This window comes from Serinus canaria, chromosome 4 (assembly GCF_022539315.1).
Source record: "Serinus canaria isolate serCan28SL12 chromosome 4, serCan2020, whole genome shotgun sequence".
Lineage (NCBI taxonomy): Eukaryota > Metazoa > Chordata > Aves > Passeriformes > Fringillidae > Serinus > Serinus canaria.
This window is the reverse complement of record NC_066317.1, coordinates 10736332-10761362: the sequence shown is the minus strand read 5'-3', so window position 1 is coordinate 10761362 and position 25031 is coordinate 10736332. Positions and strand designations below refer to the sequence as shown.

The 25031-nt window shown below is 38.7% G+C and overlaps 1 protein-coding gene across 2 annotated transcripts in view; it reads left to right on the top strand.

The window, feature by feature from the left end:
• TBC1D9 (TBC1 domain family member 9) overlaps nucleotides 1-21497 on the top strand; it is a 48013-nt gene extending 26516 nt beyond the window's left edge. The window contains exons 8-21 of one of the 2 annotated variants that reach the window (XM_018922429.3): nucleotides 1285-1455; nucleotides 1907-2057; nucleotides 3578-3792; nucleotides 5270-5387; nucleotides 6322-6607; nucleotides 7295-7424; nucleotides 10835-10933; nucleotides 11054-11122; nucleotides 12334-12574; nucleotides 15757-15822; nucleotides 17072-17158; nucleotides 18046-18120; nucleotides 18260-18360; nucleotides 19289-21497. In XM_018922429.3, the coding sequence (XP_018777974.2) occupies nucleotides 1285-1455; nucleotides 1907-2057; nucleotides 3578-3792; nucleotides 5270-5387; nucleotides 6322-6607; nucleotides 7295-7424; nucleotides 10835-10933; nucleotides 11054-11122; nucleotides 12334-12574; nucleotides 15757-15822; nucleotides 17072-17158; nucleotides 18046-18120; nucleotides 18260-18360; nucleotides 19289-20008 (2529 nt within the window). In that variant the 3' untranslated portion in view covers nucleotides 20009-21497. The remainder of the gene's footprint in view (nucleotides 1-1284; nucleotides 1456-1906; nucleotides 2058-3577; nucleotides 3793-5269; nucleotides 5388-6321; nucleotides 6608-7294; nucleotides 7425-10834; nucleotides 10934-11053; nucleotides 11123-12333; nucleotides 12575-15756; nucleotides 15823-17071; nucleotides 17159-18045; nucleotides 18121-18259; nucleotides 18361-19288) is intronic. The other variant, XM_050973711.1, reaches the window with a different exon arrangement.
• The last annotated feature ends 3534 nt before the right edge of the window (nucleotides 21498-25031 follow it).

Below are 25031 nucleotides of genomic sequence, written 5' to 3'. Positions count from 1 at the left end.
CTTCTTTTTTTAATGCTTTTGAGCTGAAGTGTTAAAATTTGTCAGTTAGGATATCTATCCTTTTCATGTTAAACGTAAGAGAAAGTTTCATAGTTAATTAACTGGTTAATTGAATAGTACTTTTAATATCGATTTATTTGTCCAACTGAAATGTAATTCTGGAATTTTAATAATTTGAAGAAATTATCAGTTGACATGAAACTCCTTTTATTCAAGACTTTAGCTGCTAAATCCCATCTTTTGATTCTTCTGAAAACAATGCCTGAGCTGAGCAGGTTTGTATGTGCACTGCTAGTGAACTTTGGAACATTTGACCTAAAAGGAAAAAACCAGCCCTGTCCTGAATATCAAATGACCCTATTCTGAACCACCTCCTTAGATATGTGTGCCAAGTAAATACTTCTTAGAAGTTATGATTAGATACACTTTTCTTAGGCACTTTGAATGTCAAGCTTTCTGCTGAATTCCAGCTTTTATGTATGAAATTCAGATCATATAACAACCTCATCAGTTCTGTTAAACCCAGCAAAGTATAGTAATTCAGATCTCAAAGTAGAAGAGTCTTTTGTGATTTATCATTTTGGTATTATGTAGGTAGATCTCACATTCCAGGTATGTCCTAAGCTATACCTTAGTACTGTCCTGAGGGGCTCTACCCTGTTTGCCATGTGTGTCTTAAAAGAATTTTTCTACTTGCTTTGTTGATGGTGAGGTATAATTACTGTGTTGTTGTATACCAGAGCATGTAGGCATGTATAGTGCTGGAACTTTTGCTGTAAATGGATCTAAGTGTTCTACCTACTGAATTATAAACACAAATTATTTCTAAGCATTTACTACAATTTGTAATATGACTACATGTCTAGATATGCATGACTGACTTGCAGTTTCAGGTATTTGGTGTGAACTGCTCTGTGAGATTTTACTGTGATGCAGTTTCAAAGCTGTTTGAGAAGTCAGAAAATCCTTTTTCTTCAAAATACTTTTCTTCCAAATCACAATCTAGTAGTCCTATGATGTTGACAGATCAAGGGAGCTGGTTCAATTGCCCAGGGCTACTTAGGGTCATCATTACCCTAGCAATTCTAGTTCTAGAATTTGGTTGTGTTTCAGGAGAGTTGTTGAGAAACTGGGAGCTATTTCATTATTCTCTACTGGTTCTAATTTCTGCTGGCTTATGTTTTGTTAATCTTTAGCTTGTATACATTTTGAAGTAAAGTGAAGTAAAAAGTCCAGACAATGGCTCATCTTTATGCCTGTATTGCTTGTGACTGCTTTCTACAGGTGTTTACAAGGTCAAGTAGTTTAATTTCTGCCAGCCCTCACAAAAGCCTGAGCTCTGAGTCGGAGGGAGAGCGACAATTCAACCTCAACGATAACGGTATTCCAACAGCAACTCAAGCTTTAATGACAATGTATCGGCGCAGGTCACCTGAGGAGTTCAACCCTAAGCTGGTAAAATACACCTCTGAGTGCTCCACCTGACTGAAAAGGCTGTCAAATTATGTTTGCCTTAAAACCCATGTTGCTGACCCAGAACAGTTTCATTCCGCCAGACAGTTAAGAAGAGGCAGTATTTTTCACAGAAGTAAAGGCTTGAACATGTTGTTGTTTTACCAGTAGAAATAACTTTACTACGTAAAAGCAAACTTGGATATAATTCAAGGAGAGGTTGTATTCCTGCGCTTAAGTATAACTGCTTCTCTTAGCAGCAAGGTCTACTGGCATAGAAACTAGGAAATGGGAGGAGGTAGCCCATTAAGAAGGTAACTGGACTGTAGCCAAATTATTTCTTGCTCACTTGGAAGGTTAGAATACTGCAGGCTTTTTAGCACTCAAGATTTTAGTGGGTCAGAGTGTTAGGAAGAGAAGCTGCATCTTTATGCCTGCCTTTCTTTGCATTTAGGCCAAGGAGTTCCTGAAGGAACAGGCCTGGAAGATTCACTTTGCTGAATATGGCCAAGGGGTCTGTATGTATCGTACAGAGAAAACAAGAGACCTTGTGCTAAAGGGCATTCCAGAAAGCATGAGAGGGGAACTTTGGCTGCTCTTTTCAGGTAGGTTTCCATTTGATTGTGTCTGTGGGATACAAGCAAAAGCATGAGGGAAGAAGGGAATTAAAAGTGATTAAAGGTGCACATAATAAATGTCTGAAAATATTTGGAGTAAGGAGGGCAGTGATTGTTACTTAGACAGCAGACAAGTTTAGATAAGATTTCTTTTCAGACCGGCAAATGCCCTTTCTCAAACAGGCTCACATAATTAAGGAAGAATAAATAAAAAGTAGAACACATGCTTGGTAACCAGAAGCCAGTAGTTTAGGGACCTTGTAGATGTTCAGCAACCACCAGCAAGCCTAATTCCCATTTATTTAATAATTTCTGGATCCAGTTGAGCTTTTGGCCTTCACAGCAATTGTTGCAAGGAATTCCAATGTTTAGACGTGTTACATGGAACCACAATCTTTTTTTTTTTTTTTTTGATGTATAAAAAAAAGCTACTCTAACATTTTATTAGGTAATTCCATTATGTGAAAAAATGATGTCAAAATATTTGTCTGGGATTCTGTGCCATAAAGGATTCTCTAGATATGTGTCCACTTAAAGTTGTTTTTTTTTTGAAGTTGAAGAATTTTTTTTACTAGTTATATGGAAATTAATCCTACCTCAGGCATTCTTCATAACCTATCACCATATGCCTTCTTTAGCTCTACCCTCCCCAAGATAACTACCACAGCTACCCACTCTACGTATGATATGAGCACGAGGGCCTTTTATCCAAAGACCTAATGATGCTTTCAAGTTTGTTTTCTATTTCTTCCCCAGTAATACATAGTCGTGTACATTTTCTCTTTGCTGCTGAGTACTAGAGGAATGTTTTCAAGAAGATAGGCACAGGAATGCAGAGCTCTGTTTTGTGTCCTATTAACAGCTAGTTTGGACTAATTTTCACTGTGTATCTATAACGCAGATTTTTTGTAGATTACTGACACTTGGTTTTGTTTGCAGAGAAGTTGTAAAGTCAGTAGTGAAATCTCATAGCAGCTCTGTGAGCATGTAGTGGTATCCTTAAGGCTGAGTGCCCTGCCCAAGATGACAGCATCATTGTCAGAAGTAGGAATAGAACTCATGAGCTTTTGTCCCTTGCTCTTGGCTGACATGTCATAATTTCTGCAACCAGACATTAATCTACTCTGTTCCCAGGACAAGTAGCTTTCTCAGAGACAAGTTTTGAGTTATTTAGGATAACCAAACCCACAGCCAACTGCAGAGGGAGCTCGTGATACCATGTGACTGCACAGTTGGTTTGTTCTTCACGCCTCCTGTTTTGTTCTGGCTAAGAGGGATTTTAACCTCATTATAAAAAATGCCTGTAGAGAAGACAGGAAGGTGATTTGATTATCACCAAAGCACATCCTTTTAAATTTTTTAATCACCTTTAAAGAAATAATATTTTCATATTTGTTTTCAAAGTTCTTGGTGACACTTGGAATGGAAAGGGGGCAGATTATATGTTGGAGTGCTGTACTTGCTAAACCTTTCATTTCCTCCTGGTTATAATACTCTTCTACTCCTAGGAGCCATTAATGAAATGACCACTCATCCTGGCTATTATGAGGACCTAGTGGAGAAATCAATGGGAAAATACAATCTTGCTACAGAAGAGATAGAGAGGGATCTGCACCGCTCCCTTCCAGAACACCCTGCATTCCAGAATGAGATGGGTATTGCTGCTTTAAGGAGAGTCTTGACAGCTTATGCTTTCAGAAATCCAAACATAGGATATTGTCAGGTAATTAAAATACTCTGCACTCCTTCAGTTTCTGGAATTCCAGTTCTTTCCTTGTAGTCCTGTTTCTTCAGTCATGCACGTGAGGGTTGGGCTGTGTGAAGCACACTGAGGTGTGGATGGTGCTGTGAGCTCACAGCTCAGTGCTGCAGAGGCAGGAATGCTGAGGCCAGAGGGTTGTCACACAAGGACCTGCTCTAACAGCAGTATTAGCAGCACACATTGAGAGATGTGTGTGAGAAATTATGCTTTCTGTAAGCATAATTTCTGCTCATAAATCTAGAAACTGGACAGATGATAACAGAGCTGTCTTCAGAAAATGACAATGGACCCTGAAGAAATGTTATTTTCATATTAACAAAAAATCCCCTCAAAACCAAACCACTTTGTGTTCAGCCTTAAATTTTTCTGGTTTTATCTGTCCGTCTTATAATGAAATGTTATTCAATGTATTAATTATAACCCTCCAGAACCTCCTTTCCTCTTTCAATGATGCCATGCCATCATTCAAAACAATTAAACGTAACAAAAACAGAAAACAACCAAAAAATCAAGCAAAAAACCACCAAACACTTTGCAAAAAATAAAGCATCCTATGAGATATCACTGGGAGTCCCAACCATAAATCCGTGGAGTTAATGCTGACCCCAGTGCATGGTTTTGAGGTTCTTATGCCCATAATTCAAGTCACTTTAGTTTCTGGTCCAAAATCATTCTTTCATACTATAGAATTTTGGATAATCACCTGGGCCTTTTTTTTTTGCCTTCCTACATACTTCTGCAAAGAAAAAACTTAAATTCATTAGTATTAAGAAGTGTGATTAATGTCTGACTGTTAAGACTTCCATATGCAACTTGAGTAAGTGCAAGCAATTCTAACAGTTACCATCATAAATTATTTAATAACACATGAGATACTAAAGTAATAGCTACAACATTTTTAAAGATTATTTAACAGAGGAGCAGCAGAAAGACATTTCAGTTCTGGTCCCTAAAACTGTCACAGTAATTAATAATCTTGAGGTTTGATTCAGCTACAGTGAGAATTCAGGCACATCACTAGTGCTGTGGGAGGTGTTTTGGCTGCACCAGACCCAGATTCCCCAAGAGTACCTATGGCAGAATATCAGTAGCAGTGTAACAGATGCTTGAAGACCTGGGTCAGCCCGGGATTAGGAAGAAAAATCTTGATTTCTTGGAAAAAAAAAAAAAATCTGCAACACAAAACAAACTGACCCAAAAAAACCCCACCAAAAAGGCCCAGTGAAACAACAGCAAAACTAAAATAAAGCCTTAGCATTTTTTGTGTGATATGAAGCTTTCTTAAGCCTTTCTTTGAGCACTGGGGAAACACTGCTGTTTTTACAGGGAAGTACTTGAACAGTTTGGGTTCTGCAGGGAGAGGCAGCTAATTTCCTAACCACTTTTCTGCCCAAGTACAGTGCAAGATATTGAATAATTATATTTCCCTCTCTTTTAGGCTATGAATATTGTCACTTCAGTGCTCCTCCTTTATGCAAAAGAGGAGGAAGCTTTCTGGCTGCTGGTGGCTCTGTGTGAGCGTATGCTGCCTGACTACTACAACACAAGAGTTGTTGGTATGCTTTGGGGACATTTTTGAAATGACAGTCCAAAAACTAACCAAATTAACTGGTGTTATTTGTACTGAAACAAATATATGGGTAGATGCATCTGTGCATGCTAGTGACGAGACAGCATGCTCAGGAGAATAAAGGCAATTTCCTAAAGAGGTAATTTTATTGTTAATAGTTTTTCACCTACTTAGGATCAGATGGCATTCTAAATTGGGCTTAAGCAAAGTAGATTTTTAAGAAAAGATGGGAGGCTAAAATTTGAGTTTCAAATTATCCAGTTAGCTGATTAAGGTAAGGTGGAAACAGGAGCTTTAGCAGTTTGCAGAAGAAGTCTTGTGCCTGTACCTCTGATGTGAAAGGGCACAAGACTCAGAAAGCCATTGTTGTCAGATGAGCTTCCTTGAGTGTGTCGAAGAGAGTGACTTCAATTTATCATGGAATCTGTTTTTACTGTATCTCACAAATACTTGAGATACTCAGCCTTAGAAATTATTCTTCCTGGCCTGGGTAAAACACTGATGTTGTGGCATGGAAATGTATATTACAGGGTTCTCTCAAAGTAAATCTAAACCCTCACAGTCACCCTGGCCTCATTCAACTGGTGATGCTGAGGTCTTACTCTAATTAGTAATAGTAATATCAAGCCACTATTTAACTTCTGCTAGTGCTAGACCTAATTACTCAGTTTTTATTTATTATGGAGTGTATAATTAAAACAGAAAAAAACTTATTACAGTTCAGTTTGTATGTATAGCTCAGTAGTGTAATAGAGTCTGTTACTCATTTGAAAGTGAGAAAATGTGCATAACCCCCATGCGAAATATTCCTAGGTTTTTTATTTATATACATAGAATATATAGATTATTTTTTTTTCCTCCCCTAAATGCAAATGTATCAGTTGCTTCTGAATTAATTCAGACTTATTTATCTTCAACAGGAGCATTGGTGGATCAGGGTGTCTTTGAAGAGTTGGCTCGTGACTACATTCCACAGCTTTATGACTGCATGCAGGATTTGGGTGTAATCTCCACCATCTCCCTGTCCTGGTTCCTCACTCTTTTCCTCAGTGTAATGCCATTTGAAAGTGCAGTGGTAGTTGTGGATTGTTTCTTCTGTGAAGGAATAAAGGTGATATTTCAGTTAGCACTCGCTGTCCTCGAAGCTAATGTAGACAAGTTGCTTAACTGTAAAGATGATGGAGAAGCCATGACAGTCTTGGGAAGGTATTTATTACAGAAAATTAAGTATCTTCGTGTTTGTGGTTTTGGGGTTCTTTTTGCTTGCTTTTCTGATTTGTATTCTATGTTGAAATACTAAATTTAAACCAGTACCATATATGTAAATCTTTTATAGACTTGTAATTTCCTTTCATCCATGTAAGGTACTCCTTATATTATTTTAAAATACTGCTAAGTGACCAACAAGGTACAAATTCTTCTTTTAAGACATTCAAATAAACTTCCCAAACCTAGTTTATAGAAATTTACTTGTTTCATTATTTTAATGGATTACATGAGTTTTGTTACTTCAGCCTGCTACCTTTTAAGTGTTAAGAAAAAGCCTTGGTGTTAAGGAAAATTGTTTTGGGAATAGACTAAGTTGGACTCAGAAGAATTAGGTAGGATCTTGAACAAATAGATTTCAGTGGCTTGAGTCATTTCATCAGAACTAGTGCTGCTGAGTGTAACCTCTGATTTTCTTGTGCTTGATAGTAGTGCCTAGTTTTCCATATGCTTCTGTAATTTTTTCATAATAAATTTCAGTAGTATAACCTTAACTCTTCCTAGAGAATGGCTTGATCACTTTTACATGTAATAATCAATATGTAACCTGTATGCTGTTAACCCTCAGAAGGGAGGGCATACGAATTTATCTTGTGTTTCTCATTTCTATATTTTTTTTCCCACCAGATACTTGGACAGCGTAACTAATAAAGACAGTACTCTTCCTCCCATTCCTCATCTTCACTCCTTGCTCAGTGATGATGTAGAGCCTTATCCTGAGGTGGATATCTTCAGGCTAATCAGGTCTTCCTATGAGGTAGGATAAGATTTCTCAACAGGAACTTGCCAACTATCTTCTGCTTCACAGAGGAATTTGATACTCTAGTTTGGCTTTGCTTGAAACAGAAAGAACATAAAAGAAATGCACACTCACTCAAGAAGCCTGAAATCCAGCAAGGAAGAGGAGTTAGACTTTCTTCTTTTAACCAAGACTTTTAATTGGAGCTGTTGTCATAGAGATGTCTGAGGCCTCAAAGCAGAGCAACCCACAACCAAAAAGTGATTTACAAACAAAAGGCTGAACTTTTGAAAAGAGTTCATTCTCATTTAAGCTTTTTTGTGCTTTTCCAAACTGAAATAGTGAAATCTGTATGATTTCAGAAGACCTTTCTATTATCAGTGAAACTTTGTTTGTTTTGCCTTTCATTTACTTTAAAGTGCTGATTGTAACCATGGGACAGTATATTCTCCACTATCACCTAAGCTAAAAAAAAAATCCAAGTGAAAGGAGCTGCTAATAACTAATATCTCTTAAAGGGCAGGACAAAGCCGGCAAAACCAGCTAAAATATGCAGACTTGTTCAATTGTCCTTAAATTTAAAAAAAAGCCATCAGTCAAAATATCTCTGATGGTTACACTGACATACCCATATTCTATAAAAATTACGGAAAAACTGTACAAAGATTTTTTTCTTTTTAATTTCCATTATTCCCTTCTGTTGACATGGAGTTGATTTATACTTAGCAACAGCACAGCTTTCTCAAAGGCTTTTCTTATGCCCCCAAACCCCCCCTTGCTTTAACGTATCACATTTAATAAGGAAGTAGGCAGTCCTTAGTGTATTCTGTGCTGAAAGGAAAAGTGTGTCAGGATAGATGGATGTTTGGTAGATGTCTAAATGGCCAGGAAGGTCTTTATGTGAAGTTGTGTTTCCTATGTATTTTTCCATTTTCCTCATCATGAAGATTGCTTACATTGGCTTAATTGAACTAAAATGAATAATCTGACTCCATGCAGAGCTAGTTTGTCTTTCTGGGGCTTTGGGAGCACGGAACCTTGTATGTCTTTCTAGGTAGATAACCAACTGCACTTCAGTATAATTAGGCAAAACAAGTAGGATGATGAGTGAGGAACCATAAGGAAGGCAGGAGCTGGTTGCAATGAGAGAATTCGTTTCAAGAAAGTTGCTGTTACTTAATTTATTTTAAAAAACCCTAATAATTCTATAGTAAACTATTAAGATTCAAAAACTTTAGGGCACCTGTTAGACCTGTTTTGTTTCTTGATTAGTTATGTGTACTCAGGGCTGGGAACTCACTGATAGCTTTGTTATAGCTACAAAGAATGAAATATAAACTAAATGAGCATATTTTTGTTAATTTTTAGAATTTAAACTTATAAGAGTGCTTGCCGGGTGACCATCTATTCTTAATATTGTAGATGTTTATCAATTAAAAATAATAGGAAGACCTACAGCTGAAGAAAACATGGGTTTTCTTGAGACCTTTGCCTTCTCTCCCTAAGGAGAGGGGAAAACCTTTTCTCTTCCAGATTGTCCTGTGATATTTGTCATGAAAATGTGATGAGTCTGAGAGCTTGATGGTACTGGCCAAGTCATAATACATGAATTGTTTTATGAACACCTGCTTGCCATCATGTTCTGACACTGTCCAGCTCTTAGGTGATCACATCAGATGCATATATGAGAAATCTCCAGTGAAAGTTGAAAGAATGCAGAAGAATTGCTTGGTAGATATGTGATTAGCACCCCTCTCTGTGATGATATTGAGCAGACTTTTCTACTTTCAAAGAAGAAATTGTCTTTAAGGATATACGTAACAAGTGCATTTTACACTGCCAATACTTTCTTAATTTACTGAAAATAGTTTCAGTAAGAAATCTCTTATCCTTTCATTCAATTTGCATGCAATTCAGAAGCCATAGATCCTGGTGTCATAATAATTATAGCAGAAGTGACTGAAATAATGCATAATAACTACAGTTTTTAAAGCCTGTGCATAACTCACTAGCTGTCTGTGGAATGTAGACTCATAATCAGAGCTGTTACATGTTTAACTCATTTAATTTGTGTGTTAGCTAGTTAGGAAAAAAAATCTGCCTTCAACATTTCAGCTGTGTGTACAGTGGTATCTGGATCTTGGCCATATTAACTAAAGAGCTGACACTGGAAGGTCTGTGCTGTGGAAAGGTTTGATACGGTTTTGACTTTAAACAGGTGACATCCTTCCAACAACTCCGTGTACAATTTGAAATTTAGCATGGACAAAGGACCATTCCCAGAAGGGGTAATCATCTGCAACCTTCCTTTTTTGAAGTCTACGTGAGTTTTAGTTTTATGGATGTGAACAGACCTTCTTATTTGGCCCCCAAGACCAGTGAATAAACTGATTCCTGGAATAGGTGTGGCCTCAGAGCCACAACAGGTCTGTCATTTCAAGGTTTTGTGAATACCTAAAATATCCCCGGTGATACCTGATATTCATGAATGGTTATCTCCATTCTATTTTTGTCAAAAGACTTCTTTATCTGCAACATGCTCACAAGTACATGAAGCATCTTTTTACTCCCTAGGTACATGATAAAGATGAACACCTTTATAGATAAATGCAGCTTTAGCATTAATTTCATTTTGCAAGGATATGCCAGCATATTATGACCTGCTTATGTAGATGCACTTGCACTGGAAATGTAAATCCATCTTGTATGAAAGTGTGTCCTGCCACCCCTTTATGCTTTACATGTGTTGTAGTTGATGTCTGGCATTGTTGTTCCTGCTGATCATCTGTGCATTCCTAACTGTGTGGATTTTGGATGGCAAGAAACTTCTGCTTATAGTACTTCTACAAAAATAAATCTTAGGGATTAGGCATTCCTCTGCATATGAACACATGGAATATTATTCCTAATAGGTTTTCCCCCTATGATACTTTGGTAGTATGTGCAGGAGCTCCCTGACACTGTTCTGTGTGCATTATGGAAAAAAGTTGTGAAAATAAGACTTGGGTATTAAAGAGCATATTTTCCTAGTGGAAATCGCATTCCTGCTACTTTATTTCAGATCCTCAGAATGTAAGGACTGCTGTACTGTCTCAGCCATTAGAGATCCAGTTAGTTTAATTTTCTCTTTCTGTTGTGATTATGAGACATTCCAGGACAAGCTGAAATATAACTCTGCAGGAGGACTTAGGAAACAATCTATTCACAGAGATTTGCCAGGCAAGAAGTTTCTACATACTGAGATTACAATTTGAAATGAGAGAGTTTGAAATTGAATACCTTTCAAATGAAAATAAGTTATTGGGAAAAATAAAATCTAGTGATATGGTCCTAAAGTATTTGTAATTTTGTAATGTGTTTAAAAAATGCATTAACAGCAGTTTCATATTAATACACAGACAATCATGTACTACTTTTTCTCTTTCAAGAAATTTGGAAGTATCCGGGCAGATTTAATTGAACAAATGAGATTCAAGCAAAGACTGAAAGTCATCCAAACCCTTGAAGATACTACAAAGCGCAATGTGGTCAGTACTGAAATAATGTTCTTTGCTCATAATAAGTTCAGTCAGTTTCTGAAGCTTAACTTAGCTTTTCAGTGAAACCTGGATTTCAGATTTGTAACTGCTAATGTTGTGTTTCTAAAGGTACGAACTATTGTGACAGAGACTTCTTTTACCATCGATGAACTGGAGGAATTATATGCGCTTTTCAAGGTAAAACTAAGTGAAGATAAGATCATGTGCCTCCAGGAATTGTAAATGTTCAGTTTTGGTGTGGGACTCTGTCTTTTCTAAGCACTGAGTCAAGTCTGTCAGTTATTATTTGGTATCTTGATACAAACTTGAATTAGCTGCTGTTGATATACAAAAAAATCCTAAACTCAAGCAGTTTGTAAAACATTGGGAGAGGTTTAGTTCATGAATTGATTTGTCCATGGAAAAAAATATATACTGGTAAAAATATAAAATTAAAAATTGGATAGAGGCTTTTGATCAGTCATTAGGAACTAAACATATGTGTCTCTCTACCTGACCCAAGTTTTGGAATTTATCACAATTATTCTATTATCTCAGATAGTTAATACTTTGGTATAGCAGTAACTGATTTTTGCCATTGTTAATGCTTTAATGCATTAAATGGGAATGTAATACCACAAAGTGATGTGTCTTCGTAAGTTGGTTGTACAGCAGTGCCATTAGATCCGTAAATTTAAAGGTGAGCATTTAAATGAGCTAGCTTCACCTTCATGCACAATGTCTTGAGTTACTTTCTTCCTCTGTTTTGTTATAACAAGAGACTTTTTTTTTAATATGATGAAGAATTTATATCCTGTTAATTTCCCATCTGTTACAAGAAGTCTAGGTTGTCCAAATCCTGCAGTGTTTTCTTTCAGTCTTTCATGAAATCAGTGAGACCAAGTCTGACAGTCTTCCCTGGCTAATCGCTGTGCAGTGCTGGGATCTTTTTCTCTAAGCTTCTGAATTGTTTTGAATTAGATTCTGGCAAAATCAGCCCCAGAACCTCCACTGACTTCAGTAAGACTGAAAGAACAGTACATTATTCACTTTTTTTTGAGAATCTACAAAAACTATTTCAAATAAACAGCTATTTTCATATAAGTAAGGATTAAATAAAGATTTCATGAGCCTTCTGACTTGGCTGCATGATGAGAGTGACTAAGCACAGCAAGCCTGGGAAGTCACAGCTCTGGCCAAAACAGGTATTTCATGTTTCATCTACCTGAAAGGCAGAAAAAGTTTTGCTTTATCTTTTTTCCTTTTTTTTTTTTTTTTTTTTTTTTTTTTTTTTTTTTTAAATAGAGGGATGGTTTTTTATGCTGGTTAGAGGAATTTTTTTTATCGTGGAGAGTGATGAATTGTTTATAGAGGTGCTGACAGTCTCGTGGTGTTTACCTTCTGTTTAGGCAGAACACCTGACGAGCTGCTACTGGGGAGGAAACAGCAATGCCACGGAGCGGCACGACCCCAGCCTGCCTTACCTGGAGCAGTACCGCATTGACTTCGAGCAGTTCAAGGGCATGTTTGCCCTCCTCTTCCCCTGGGCCTGTGGCACTCACTCTGATACATTGGCTGCCCGCTTGTTCCGCCTTCTGGATGAAAATGGAGATCTGCTCATCAACTTCCGTGAATTCGTCTCTGGGTTAAGTAAGGAGGCTCCATGGCACTTTCAAACTAACATGATAAACCAGTTTGTTTCTGTTCAGCTCATTTTATTGTGCCTGTGACAGTGGTTCCCTCAGATCTTAGTAGGTGAATATGCATTAGGCAGTGGTGTATCACACTGGGAAAAGGACAATATGTAGACAGATCCATTAGGATCTGAGGATTTCACTGACTGCTAACTCTCAACCTGAAATCTAGCTGCAACACAGGTGCTTAATGGTGCATTTCCCCTAGGCATTAGTTAGAGTGTGAGGTACTACCTCTCTTTCTTCTGAAATCAGTAACCAAAACTGCTGAGAAGAGTTTGGAAGTCCCCTGAAAAGGAGAAAGTGGAGGTGCAGGTCAGAGAGGGAGGCTGAATGTTTTTAGTCTTGAAGAAGCAAGATTTTGGGACATGAAAACCGACATTGCGAGCCCCAGGATGAACGTGAGGAAGCAAAGATGAGGCAGGATCCTGCCACTCCTTTTTTAAATATAGCAGGAGTTGTTTGCTATAAGTGACCAACATCTCACCATCTACCATGTGTCATTTCATGGCAATGTGGAATTTCCGCCAGCTCTATATTTTGATTCTTTTTGAGAATGAAAGGGTTTCCTTGTCTGGCTTTCAGCAGCTCTTTGTTAACAGTATGTTTAAGCATTAGGGCTCCAAATGCAGCCTTGCATTAAAACCTCTGTACAGAAGTAGTAGCACCTGTTCTCTTCTAAGTGCAAAATAGCTGTGACAGTAGAACTGGCTGCACACCTCCCTTTCACACCACCCAAAAAATACCAGTGTTTCCTTTGATGCAGTGATTTGTATTTGAGGTACTGTTCCAGGTAATACTCTGGGGCCTTTTGAGGACCCAGGAATTAACTACTCTTCCAGTTTACAGGATGCTGTTAGTAACAGTCAACTAGCTATTGATTGAGACAGCAAGTTTTGGAATCAATAATGAGTAATAAGAACAAGGGGCCAGTATTGAGCACTGTGAACAGAAATTTATGTAAAATGCACAAATTTGTGACTCTAAGCCAACATGACTGAACTAAAATCTTCAATGGGCAAAACAATCAAAAATGCTTATTCTGAAGTCTCATATTTTTCAGAAACTAAGCCCACTGTGGTGTAATTTGAAAACCTTATTTTTTTTTCCCCTAAAAAGTAAATCAACCCTGTTGACACCTTTTTCAGTTGACAAGCACATGAGCGGTCGGAAGGACAACATAGGCAACAAAAGAACAATGGACCTGTTTGAGCATATTTCACCATGCCCCAGGGCTTTTAATCATTCCATTTCTTTTTTATTGTCCCTACAACAAATAGCTCAAGAACCTCCTACTTCAGGTGCCTCCAGGGGCTCAGCTGAGCAAAGATGGAATAACTTGGTATATTCTTTATGTTTATTCTGTGCCTTGTTACAATAATATAGTCCAAATATAGGAGTGGTTTGCCCAATGAGTTGTGCTGCTCAGAAGAGGTTTTCAGCCTTGGTTAGGAGCTCTTTGAGTTATTCACTCGACAAAGCTCCCCTGCACTCCTGTAACACACTGGATTATAGCATGACAGCTGTTGACTGCACATCCAAGTAAGCTACAGAGATCTCTGCATGGATTCCAAGTGGCCTCCTGCCTCCCATCATGTTTTTGTGATACTCCCTTCTCAGAGCACACAGCTCCCCACTTCTCCAGTGGCTGCTGCTGCTGGCTGCAGTACTTGTCACAGCCTCCTTTCAATGTCAGCACCATGAAAGCTGTGTCTTGCAAGGAGTACTTGAATATTTTTGTTAGTTTTTTTTTGGTGGTGGTTTTTTTTGTTGGTTTTTTTTTTTTATTTTTTTGTTGGTTGTTTTTTTTTTTTTTTTTGCAAACAGGGTTTTTTCAACCACAGAATGCAGGAGGATATTCAAAAAGCAGAGTGGTAACCTCACCACTTCTCCAAGCCTTTAAGAGGCAGGATCACCTCATTTGACCTGCTGGCAATGCTCTACTTAATTTTGAGCAAAAAGGAAAAGGGACACATTAGGAGGAAGGAAAAGTGTGCATCAGGAAGCACATAGAGATTTATCTCAAATTGTAGCTACGCAGATTTTCAGTTCTCTTCAAATCTGGGGACAGAAAGAGCAACAAGCCTACATGTGTCACTCTGTGCCCTGAGTCCTATTTTGCAGCTCCCTGTTGATGGAGGATGCAGAAGTGCAGTGCATTCTGTCCTTTGGTTATGTCACGTTTTCTTTACCAGAAGAGAATGCATTATCTGCATGGTGTGATACACCCAATGGGAGCATAATGAGATTTTGTGCTTAAAAAGGACCGTGTTGAAAGCAAAATGGCTAATGTAGTTGTGCTCACCTTTTTTTTGGCCTGACATCTGTATTTACTGGAGTGTTAAGCTTTACAAGAGACTGTGATTGTTAGTACTTGCCACACCACACTCTAGTTTGCATAGCAGAGGTTCATTGACGGTCACCTATAAGGATAAAAATAAATCTCTGCACAATCTAATTAATAAAAGCTAATTCATTTATTTATGGATGGCATGTCACAGCAAGTGAGATTTATGAAAAAGTCTGATTATTGGCTTTTTAGTTACTTGAAAATGAACCACTGTCCATTTAATTAATTAGAAGGAGGGCCTTCAATAGACCTCTTGGATTTCATACAGCTAATTCCAGTGTAGTCCAGAAACAAATAAGGGGTTGATGTGGAAAAATCACTAGAAGGTATTGCCTGAACATCAATTTAGCCCATGGCTAAGCTATGATAAATGCTGTTTATTTGAATTTATCTCTTTTTTTTTTTTTTTTGGCTAAATAATTTACTGCTCTGAGGCATGTGATGTTGTTATTAGATCCTCAGATCAGAAAGTTTGAAATCCACACAAAAAAGATCTTGTTAAGTTCTTGCTGGAGGCCTTTCTGAGTGATAATGCCATAACCATAGACAGAGTTTTATGAAATAGGCATTTAAGAAAGGACCCAAGATTGAAGTACGAAATTCAGGGTAGATTTATCTGTGTTCTCTTACTGTTTTTACTGTATGAAGTCAAGTGACTGCCTTATGATCTTGAGCTTTAAAGGGGGACAGTACTTCCCAGAATGAATGTAGCAGCTGTTATTGTGGTAATAACAAATAAAATGGCAGAGAATGCTGACTAGTAATGTACTGCATGTAATGATGTTTAGGTGCAGCATGCCACGGAGATCTTACAGAGAAGCTGAAGCTACTGTATAAAATGCATGTTTTGCCTGGTAAGTAAATGATGTTAAAATAGCTCTTGTTTTTGCTGAGAACAGGAATTCGGAGCAGAGTAGTTTATGATTGGCTTTCCCAATTAAAAATTAATTTGTGGGAATTATTGTAGCTATTTATGCAGCAGTAAAATAAGGAAGCTTCTACTCTAACCAGATAGATTTGGAAAGTCTGAAAGCACCCTCACAGCCCTCAATTGCTCCCTCCACGAACGTATAAATGTCTCTTGCCTTTTTAAGCTGGGGTTGGTGATATTCTCCAGACATAAATCCAGTGTTCTTCAGCATATGTTACCATAATGCACGCTATTTAAGAGTTTGAAAATGAAGCTAGTTTGAAATGTTCCTGCATGTCCTGGCTCCTCGTTTCTCTCCCCAGGCTTTCTTCTTGGTTTCTCCTCTGGGCTGGCACAACTGTTTGCAGAGGGAAGCTCCAGGTCATTTCATAGATGTGTTTTCCAGGGAGCTGTACAAACCTGGACTCAGCTAAGTGAGAGAAGCAGTTCAGGGTGGAGAGGGGATGAAAACAGCTCAGAACAGTTCTGAAAATTCTGTACTGGAACTGTGTCCTCTCTGGCTTGTCATGCACATGCCATAAAGAGCCTACTGCTGTCCTTACTGAACATGCACTTTAAGACCATTGCTGGGTAGTTTCATTCTTGTGCACACCTACATGCTGTGGTAAACATATCTAAAAACTTTGAGAGGACATTCATCTTTGCTTTGAACATGGCTGATTGCTCCCAGCAGGTTTTGCTTGGAGGTAGGCCTGAATAATTCAGTAATTTAAATGGCAAAAATACTTCAAATACTTTCTAAAAATACTTTAAAAAGACATTGAACTATTACAAAAAAAAAATCTGTTTTTAAGAATGCAGCTTCTCATATCTGGAGACTGGCGAGCTCATTCCAAATGATGACAGATTGTTTCAAGGTAGGAAAGAGGGCAAACCCTGCTTAGGACACACTGAGCTGTACTGAAGAAAGTAATGGAAGTTGGCATGGGAAGATGGGTAAGCCAGCCTCTGGAGCAAACACCTTCTTGTGAGACAGTATTGGATGTTGGGAAGGAGACAATTCAGGTCCAGTTGTTCATCTCCTCTGAGTTAAAAAGAGATGATTTCTAGCCCATCACACCCTTGTACTTTTACTTCTAGAAATATACATTCTAAATGTATTAATGGAAATATCTTTCATTTTTTATTAAAGGGTGAAATTTTTAATGAAAGAATCTTACTTTGTTGTTTAGATCCATCCCCTGAGCAAGAAGAGCCAGACTCTGCTTTTGAAGCTACTCAGTACTTTTTTGAGGACATCACACCAGACTGTACACATGGTAGGCATCTTTTGTCTCGGGCATGAGAAGATGAGGTGATGCATTTCAGTCAACATGTCTTTTTAGGGAGCTGCTTTTTAATTGGATTAAACCTTGTTAGCAAAGTATTATCTGTAAAAAGTGTTATGAAGCATTTGTATATGTGTTGATATCTTGAGAGGTGCAGGCATGTGTATACTCAGAGTCCCCCTGAATTGTGCATTGCAGAAGAACTTGCAGAATAACTCCGTATGTTGTAGTAGAGGTAATTTTGTGGAGAATAAGAATAGGTTGGCTTTCAAGATGTATTTGGATCAAAACATAAAACATTCTAAAACACCGAGAGCAAAAGGTACATCAAAATGTAGTTCAGCTGTTTGAAATCTCATGTGCCCTAATGAAAGCCAGCGTCTCATCACTTCTGCTTTAAATTACTTTCTCTTTCTTGTGATACTTGATGTCAAGTTTCTTTTTGATTCAAGAAAAATATGACCCATCCTTCAGGTTATAAGCGGGAGGAAGGTTGTTTGAAAATACAGGTAAGAGTTAATAGTGTAGAAATGGTAATTTCAAGTCCTGAGAGGCAAAACAGGATGCACTAGTATAATGGCCAAACATGTATCGTGCTAGGAGGTGTGTTGTGTTAGCATGGGTTAATCCCTGTACTATGTGGACCACACCTAAGGTTGTCCCAGCCTAAGTAGCAATACTATAACTTAAATGGAATTTATGGGCAAGTTTAAGGGTAAACAAAGCCATAATTTATTCCTGTAATTTCTACTCTGCTTTTTTTGCAGAGTTTGTAAATATTTGTGAACATTTTGTTGTTTTGCACTGTACACGTGAAAACAATGTCTGTATCTAAACCCACACTGATCTCTCTCTCCCCCTGCCCCTCCACTTCCTAGTTGTTGGCCTAGACAGCAGGAACAAACATGGAGTAGATGATGGGTTTGTTACAGTGAGTCTGAAAACAGACAAAGGTATGCTTGGTGTCTTCTTGTGAGTTACATCTTTCATTTCATGTAAAGATGCTCCTTTTGAAAATGGGGAATGAAGGTAATAATTTGAGGTTTCTTCATGAACTTTTTCCTCCATATCTGGGTAATTTGTTGGCAATAGGCAAGAAGAGCTCACAAGAGAATCGAAATTACCTGAGAATGTGGAGCCAAGAGAATAAATCCAAAGCAAAAAACACAAAGGACTTACCCAAGCTGAATCAGGTACTTCTGCTGCCACTTTTCATTAAATTTAAACTTTCTTCACATATCTATAAATATTTAATGTATTAACACTGAACAAAGGTTTTATTTTGAGCACATACTTTTTTACCAGAATAGCAGTCAGCTGATTGCAGAAGTTTATTGTTTACAAAATACTTTAACTGGCAGTCTGCTCCCAAAGCATCCCAAAAATGAGATACACATATATAGGAATGGTAAAACATAGTATTTTGGTCTTTAGGCAAAGGATGTGACACTGAATATCACCAGCCAGCTCTTAATGTCTTATAAGCATAACCTGAAAGTAGTATTTTATGTTTTGTAATTTGTACTGCTAGTCTCAGTCCCCTCAGATCCACAGCTGCTGAGAAGGAGACCCATTGGGATAGCTGTTTCCTCCAGAGCATGTAGGGAAGGTTTATTTCCTGTAGAACAATGATTCTTTCTTAAGGTAGCCCTGAGCAAAACTTCCCATCTAATTTATCAGTTTTGAATTTCAAAAGACTTGTATCCAAGTTACTCCTGTCAGCTAAGGAGTGCTGCAGGCCTTCATTTTTCATTACTTCTCATCAGTTTTAGCAAACCCTTAGTTATACTTAGCATCGTTCCTACAAGAAAATCCACCAAAATGAATGCAGTGTCTCACTGCTCACCATCTGTTGCCCTCCTGTGGCTGCAGAGAAGTGTATTTGTGATATGTTGGACAAAATATCCAGTAATATATTCTAAATACCTTTGAGAGAGGCAACATATATGACTGCCCAGTCATAGAAACTGCTTCCTAGACTGCACCTGGATTATTTCAGATTTCACTTTAGTCACATAAACTCTTGTGTCCTGCCTCAATCCCAGAGTTTTAAAACTGGTTTGGAAGATGTCAGCATGATTTTTTCCTGCTCTTGTTAATGTTCCTTCCCCCTGTGTTTAGGGGCAGTTCATTGAGCTGTGCAAGACAATGTACAACATGTTCAGTGAAGACCCCAACGAGCAGGACCTGTACCATGCTACAGCTGCCGTGACGAGCTTGCTCCTGGAGATCGGGGAGGTTGGGAAGCTCTTCAGCATGCAGCCCCCCAACGACACAGACAGCAGCAACTGCAGCAAAGCCATTCAGAGCGAGCTGTTCCAGAAGAAGGAGCACCATCAGTACCCCCTGGAACAGCACAAGGCGTTCCGGGGCAGCCTTGTGGCCAGCGAGGAGGAGGCCACTGGCACTGACAGTGCCCTGGGCATGCAGATGGAAGACATTAAGCTGGAAGATTCTTCTCCCAGGGACAATGGAGCCTGTTCTTCCATGCTCATTTCTGATGATGACACGAAAGACGACAGTTCCATGTCCTCCTACTCAGTGCTGAGCGCGGGTTCACACGAGGAGGAGAAGCTGCACTGCGAGGACATCGGGGAAGACACGGTTCTGGTGCGGAGCAACCACACCCCTGCCCTCCGCAGGAGCACAAGCATTGACAGGGACTGGGCCATCACCTTTGAACAATTTTTAGCCTCCCTTTTGACTGAGCCAGCGCTGGTCAGGTACTTTGACAAGCCTGTGTCCATGATGGCTAGGATTACTAACGCGAAAAACATCAGGATGAGGGGTAAACCAATAACCTCGGCCAGTGACTATGAAATCTCTACTATGTCGGGATAAAAGGCAATCGGGTTTTTTATTTAATTTTTTCTTTTTATTCTCTATTTATTAGTAACTGGCAGAGGCCCTGGTATTTTCAAAACATAGTTGTTTTCACTAATGTGAAAATGTTGGGGTGCAAACATAACTATCTTCAAGTATAATCACTCTTTCTGTGGGAAATGTTACACATGCAAATTTAATTCAAAATACAGAAAAAAAAAATGCTTGTCAGTGAAGTGTGTGTATTATTAATATTGCTGTCAGTGTATAATGGTAAAGATTAGTTCTTAATTTCTAAATGTAAACTTAATGCCAATATTTATGAGCATTTTTAAAATAGACATATATAGAAATTGATGCTTGGGGGAAAAAAAAAAACCAACAAAATGGGAAGAACCTAAAATTTAAAGGGACGCTGTCAACCTGAAAAGAACCTCAGGTGAAAATAAGTTCCAGGCAACATCCTTGAAGCATAATTTTATTTAGTATATTTTTTTTCCCAAAGAGGCTTTGAACGTATGCTTTGATTTTACTTTTCTGACTATATGAAAGACCACTTCAGTGACACCTGCCTGGTTCCTAACTTCCTCTGCCTGAGACTGGTATGCTCAAGTGAAAGTGAGAAATCCATCCCAACCTAGCTGCCACAATCAGGCAAGTGTGGATTAATGTGGTGGTTTCTGCCCATTTGCCTTTCCCTGGGTTCAGCAGAAAGCCCTTTCCCAGCTGGGGCCACCAAAGGAAGATCTCCAGCATGACCCTGCCCAGGGTGTTCCTAACCAGTGGACTTGGAAGCTTTGCTGGTGTTCTCCAAAGACAGTGTATGCAGGTCCCAGAACAGATTGGTAGAATCTCTTTTCAAAATTTGAAGTCTGTTTTTAAAAGCTTAGGAAAAAAGTATATATATATCTGCTTCTAAGGCTGGATCTACAGCAAATATAGCTTAGTTCTTAAAACTAACCTTTACCACCAACCTATCATATCCTTGTTAGATTAAGAAAATAAAAGCCTGTATTGCATAAGTCTTAATTTGCTACAGTGTAAAGCAGCAGTAATGAAAAAAATCTGCAAGATAATGTAACTGAATGTTTAAATCTTACTGAGAACACTGTCACTTTATATGAAATGAATAGTATCCTGTGTTGACTTACTGAATAATATGTTAAAATGAAAACTGGAGCACCTGCACTTTGAATCCTTGCTTTTTTTATACAAGTATTTGGGATTTTTTTTTTTAAGATTTTGTTAGCTGTTTTTTAACTCATATTTGTTTGTTTCAGGATCATGCCTACATGCCTAATCTTTATTTGCTGTTTTGAGAATATTTTCTGTAGAATACTGTTGATTTTTATACTCCTGTACAATACTGCATCCGCGTAACTTGCAGATTTTTTTAGCACAAGTTATGTTTAATTCTTTTGTTTTAAAAGAATGCTTTTAAACTGTCAGATTAAGTGGTTTTTAACCACAAATAGGTAATGTGAACAAATAAAGTACACTCTGCACAGATTTGATTTTTAACTATTAAAGTCATGCTAGAGGGAAAATGAGGTGCTTGTGCTTTATTACACAGACAAATGTTAGTATGTCTACTGGTAATGGTATGAAAAAGCACTGTAGCCTTTCTGCTGTGACTGTGGGTAGATTTACATATGTATCAAATAATTATATTAATCTGAAGCCATAATCACCATTTTGAATGCCACTACTTTGTTTTAATTTAAGATGCCAAAGCCAGAGTGCGGGCTTTATTACAATGTCTGGCAGCTGAATAAGCTGTCATGGAAGTCTTCAGCACTAAGAATTAACATCATTAAGTGGACTACTGACCTTTTTAGGTTTGCAAATCCCTAAAATATTTCTCTTTAAGGTGTCTTGTTATGTTAAAGTGAATTTAAGCCTATCAGCAAGCTTACACACACCCCTAGGGACACACAGGACACAGCTCCAAAACATTTTTCTTTAAAGAGCTCATCAGCTTTGTTCTCACCCCACCCAGACAGCAGGGGATGCAATGGTTGACAAGAATTATTTTGCTGTTTGGGCTCCTGTAACAAGAAGAGGCATCCACAAGTGGAGCTCTGGAGCCAGTTTACAAGGCAACTTTTTTTTGTTTTGCTCTAGTAGCCTTCCTTACCCTCCTGATCACATCAGCAAAGCTCCCAGGTGTGAGCCAGGTCCTATTTAAGAATGGCATTGCTATAGGTAGCAGCCAGGTAAGCTGCTCTTTTCCAAGTTTGTTTGGATGTGGCTGCCTACTTGATCAGGACCATATGGAAGTTGCCTATTTGATGACAAGATCTGCTGTGCTCTGTTCTTTAGTAGCAGTGTGGGAGCTGGTGATCAGAAAACTACACAAGAATTCAGCTGACCAGTATACAATGGTGTGAATCTTTTGGGAAAATATAAGTATTTTTAAAGGCTTACTGTATGTGCAGGTGTGCTACACAGAAAGTGAGTATGGCTTCAGAAGTACCTATGGCATGTGCTTGGATTTGCAATCTATTCTGTGAATTGTGGAGTTCAGTTGGGGCTGCTATTTTAGAGCTTTTTTGTAGGTTATTTTATATAAACCTTCCACTACTAAAAAGACAAAAAAACCAAAACAAAACAAAAAAAACCCCAAAAAAACCACAAACCCTTGAGAATAATATTTCTTTATGGCTGTTCTTCCAGTCTGTCTTTCAGCTTAGAAGCTGTTAACACCTGGGAGTTCTGGGGTACTTACCTCCTTCATTGTAGCATCTTGCAGCTCCTGAGTTCTAGGTGTTAGAGATGAGGGTTGAGACTTGCAAATATTTGTGTTAGATGAGTTGTGTTACACAGATAAGAAGCTTATTCTCTGATGTATTGAACCTACTGGAAAAATGACATCAAAACTGTTGCAAAGAGAGAAGCATTTTTTGAGTTCTTACACAATGATTCTCGAGCTTCTGTTACAGTAGAAGTCAGGTGTTGTGTCATAAATTCAGATGGTGGAGGCTGGTGTGGGATATATGGTGTCGTATATAAGGAACTGTGGGAGAGAACACAGTTGAAAGCTTGAAAGCAGCTGGCCAGGCAAAGACTGTGCTTTTGCTTGGAAGGCTGTGCAGCCAGGTCTGGTACCTCCTAGGTAGTTCACAAGCTTCTGGAGGAGGGCCTGTCGGAGGGTCTTCATTACTAACCTTTAATTTTGCAGCATCAGAATGGAACTGTGGTAACTGGGTTTGTCAGCATTAGCTGCCATACAGTAACTGACAAAAAAGCATCAGGGAGAGTTTTAATTCCATCAGAATACTTACAGCAACACAATGAAGCTGCTGCATAAACACTGTATCTACAGGTTGTTGAATGCAGAAGCAGTAGGTCAGAGAAGGCCAAGTGTATTAAAGGCAGAGAGAACAGCTCCACCTGTTGCATGTGCCCTGGTGAATCCCTGTGCTCTGCAAACTTCTGGCATCCCTGTGGTGCCCAGTCTGCTCCAGATCTTGGTAATCCAGTAACAAGGCATGCTGTAGCTAGAAGATACCTTTTATCAGAAATTAGGTATTAACAGTAAAAAGTAGTTGATGAACACATTTTGGTAAGAAATATGGACTAGTTGGGCATAGAGCAAAATATTTTGAACAAATGAGAAAATACTGAGGAATTGTGTATGAATTGGTCAGTCAGCTTAGCCTTTGGCAGAGTGTGCCATGATACTTGGCTTGGTTAGATTCTAGAGGTTCCAGTGTTCCTTCAGATCCTGGTGTCAACTTGTGGTGCTGAGGGAAAAGACTGGTCTGTGACCAGAGCTCACCAGTTTAGCTGAGCAGGAGTGTTATGGTGAGACTGAAATTGAAGCAGTTGTATCTATTACTGAGCTTTATCCTCTCACTGGAAATAACATTCCTTCTATGCTATTTCTGTTTCTTTCAACTGGAAGATAGCCTTGAGTCAAGTGTTATGTACTTCAAGCTGCAGTTGTGACTTTTAACATTATGGTTTAAGTCCAGGCAGCCACCAAGCAACAGGCACCCACTCTCTCCTCCCCCACCAGTGGGATCAGGGAGTGAATTGGAAGGGTAAAAGCCTGAAAACTTGTGAATTGAGATAAAGACAGTTTAACCAGGAAAGCAGAAGCCACACACAAGCAAAGGAAAACAAGGAATGAATTCCCTGCTTTCCCATGGGCAGGCAGCTGTTCAGCCATCTCCAGGAGAGCCAGGCCCCATCACATGTAACTTGCAAAGACAAACACCATCACTCCAATGTGCCCGCTTTCCTTCTTCTCACTTTAAATACTGAGCATGATGTCACATGGTCTGGAGTATCCCTTTGGTCAGTTGGGATCATCTGTCTGGGCTGTGTCTCCTCCTACTCTCCCAGGCACCCCCAACATCCTCCAGTGGGGCAGCACAAAAAGCAGAAAAGCTCTTGGCTCTGGGTGAGCCCTGCTCAGCAATAACAAAAACATCTCTGTACTATCTGTACCCTATGTAGAGTACAAATCCAAAACACAGCCCCATAAGAGCCTCTGGGAAGAAAATTTAATCTACCCCAGTCAAAACTGCCACAATTTAAAATGTTGAATTATTCAATAGCAAAGCCAGATATTGGCCTGACTGCAAATAATAACAAAAATGTGGCAGCGAACATTAACGGGAAAATGGTTAATTGCAACGTGTGCTGATAGCAGCAGCATTACTGTGCAAGAGTGACTTAGAGCTGGGAATACAAGCTGGGAAATACAGCTTAGTCAGGCTTAACAGCAGTGCAAGATGTTCCTGATAAATGGTGGCAGATACCTCAAAAGTATGTCACTTCATAAGACAATTAAGATTTGGTTCTTCTCTTTCCTGTGGTACTCAAGATCTCAGTTTAAATTTCCTGAATAGGTGCTTGCTTGTCCTATTTTCTAAAAGAACACATTTGCATAACTGACCAACCTGACAGCTGGAACTTGGAGGACTGGGATGTTCCTGTAGTGGCAAGGCCTGTTCTGTGCTTCTACAGAAATAAAAAATGACTACGAATGAGATCTTGTAGTTCTCATGGAATGGCACTTCAGTACATTAAG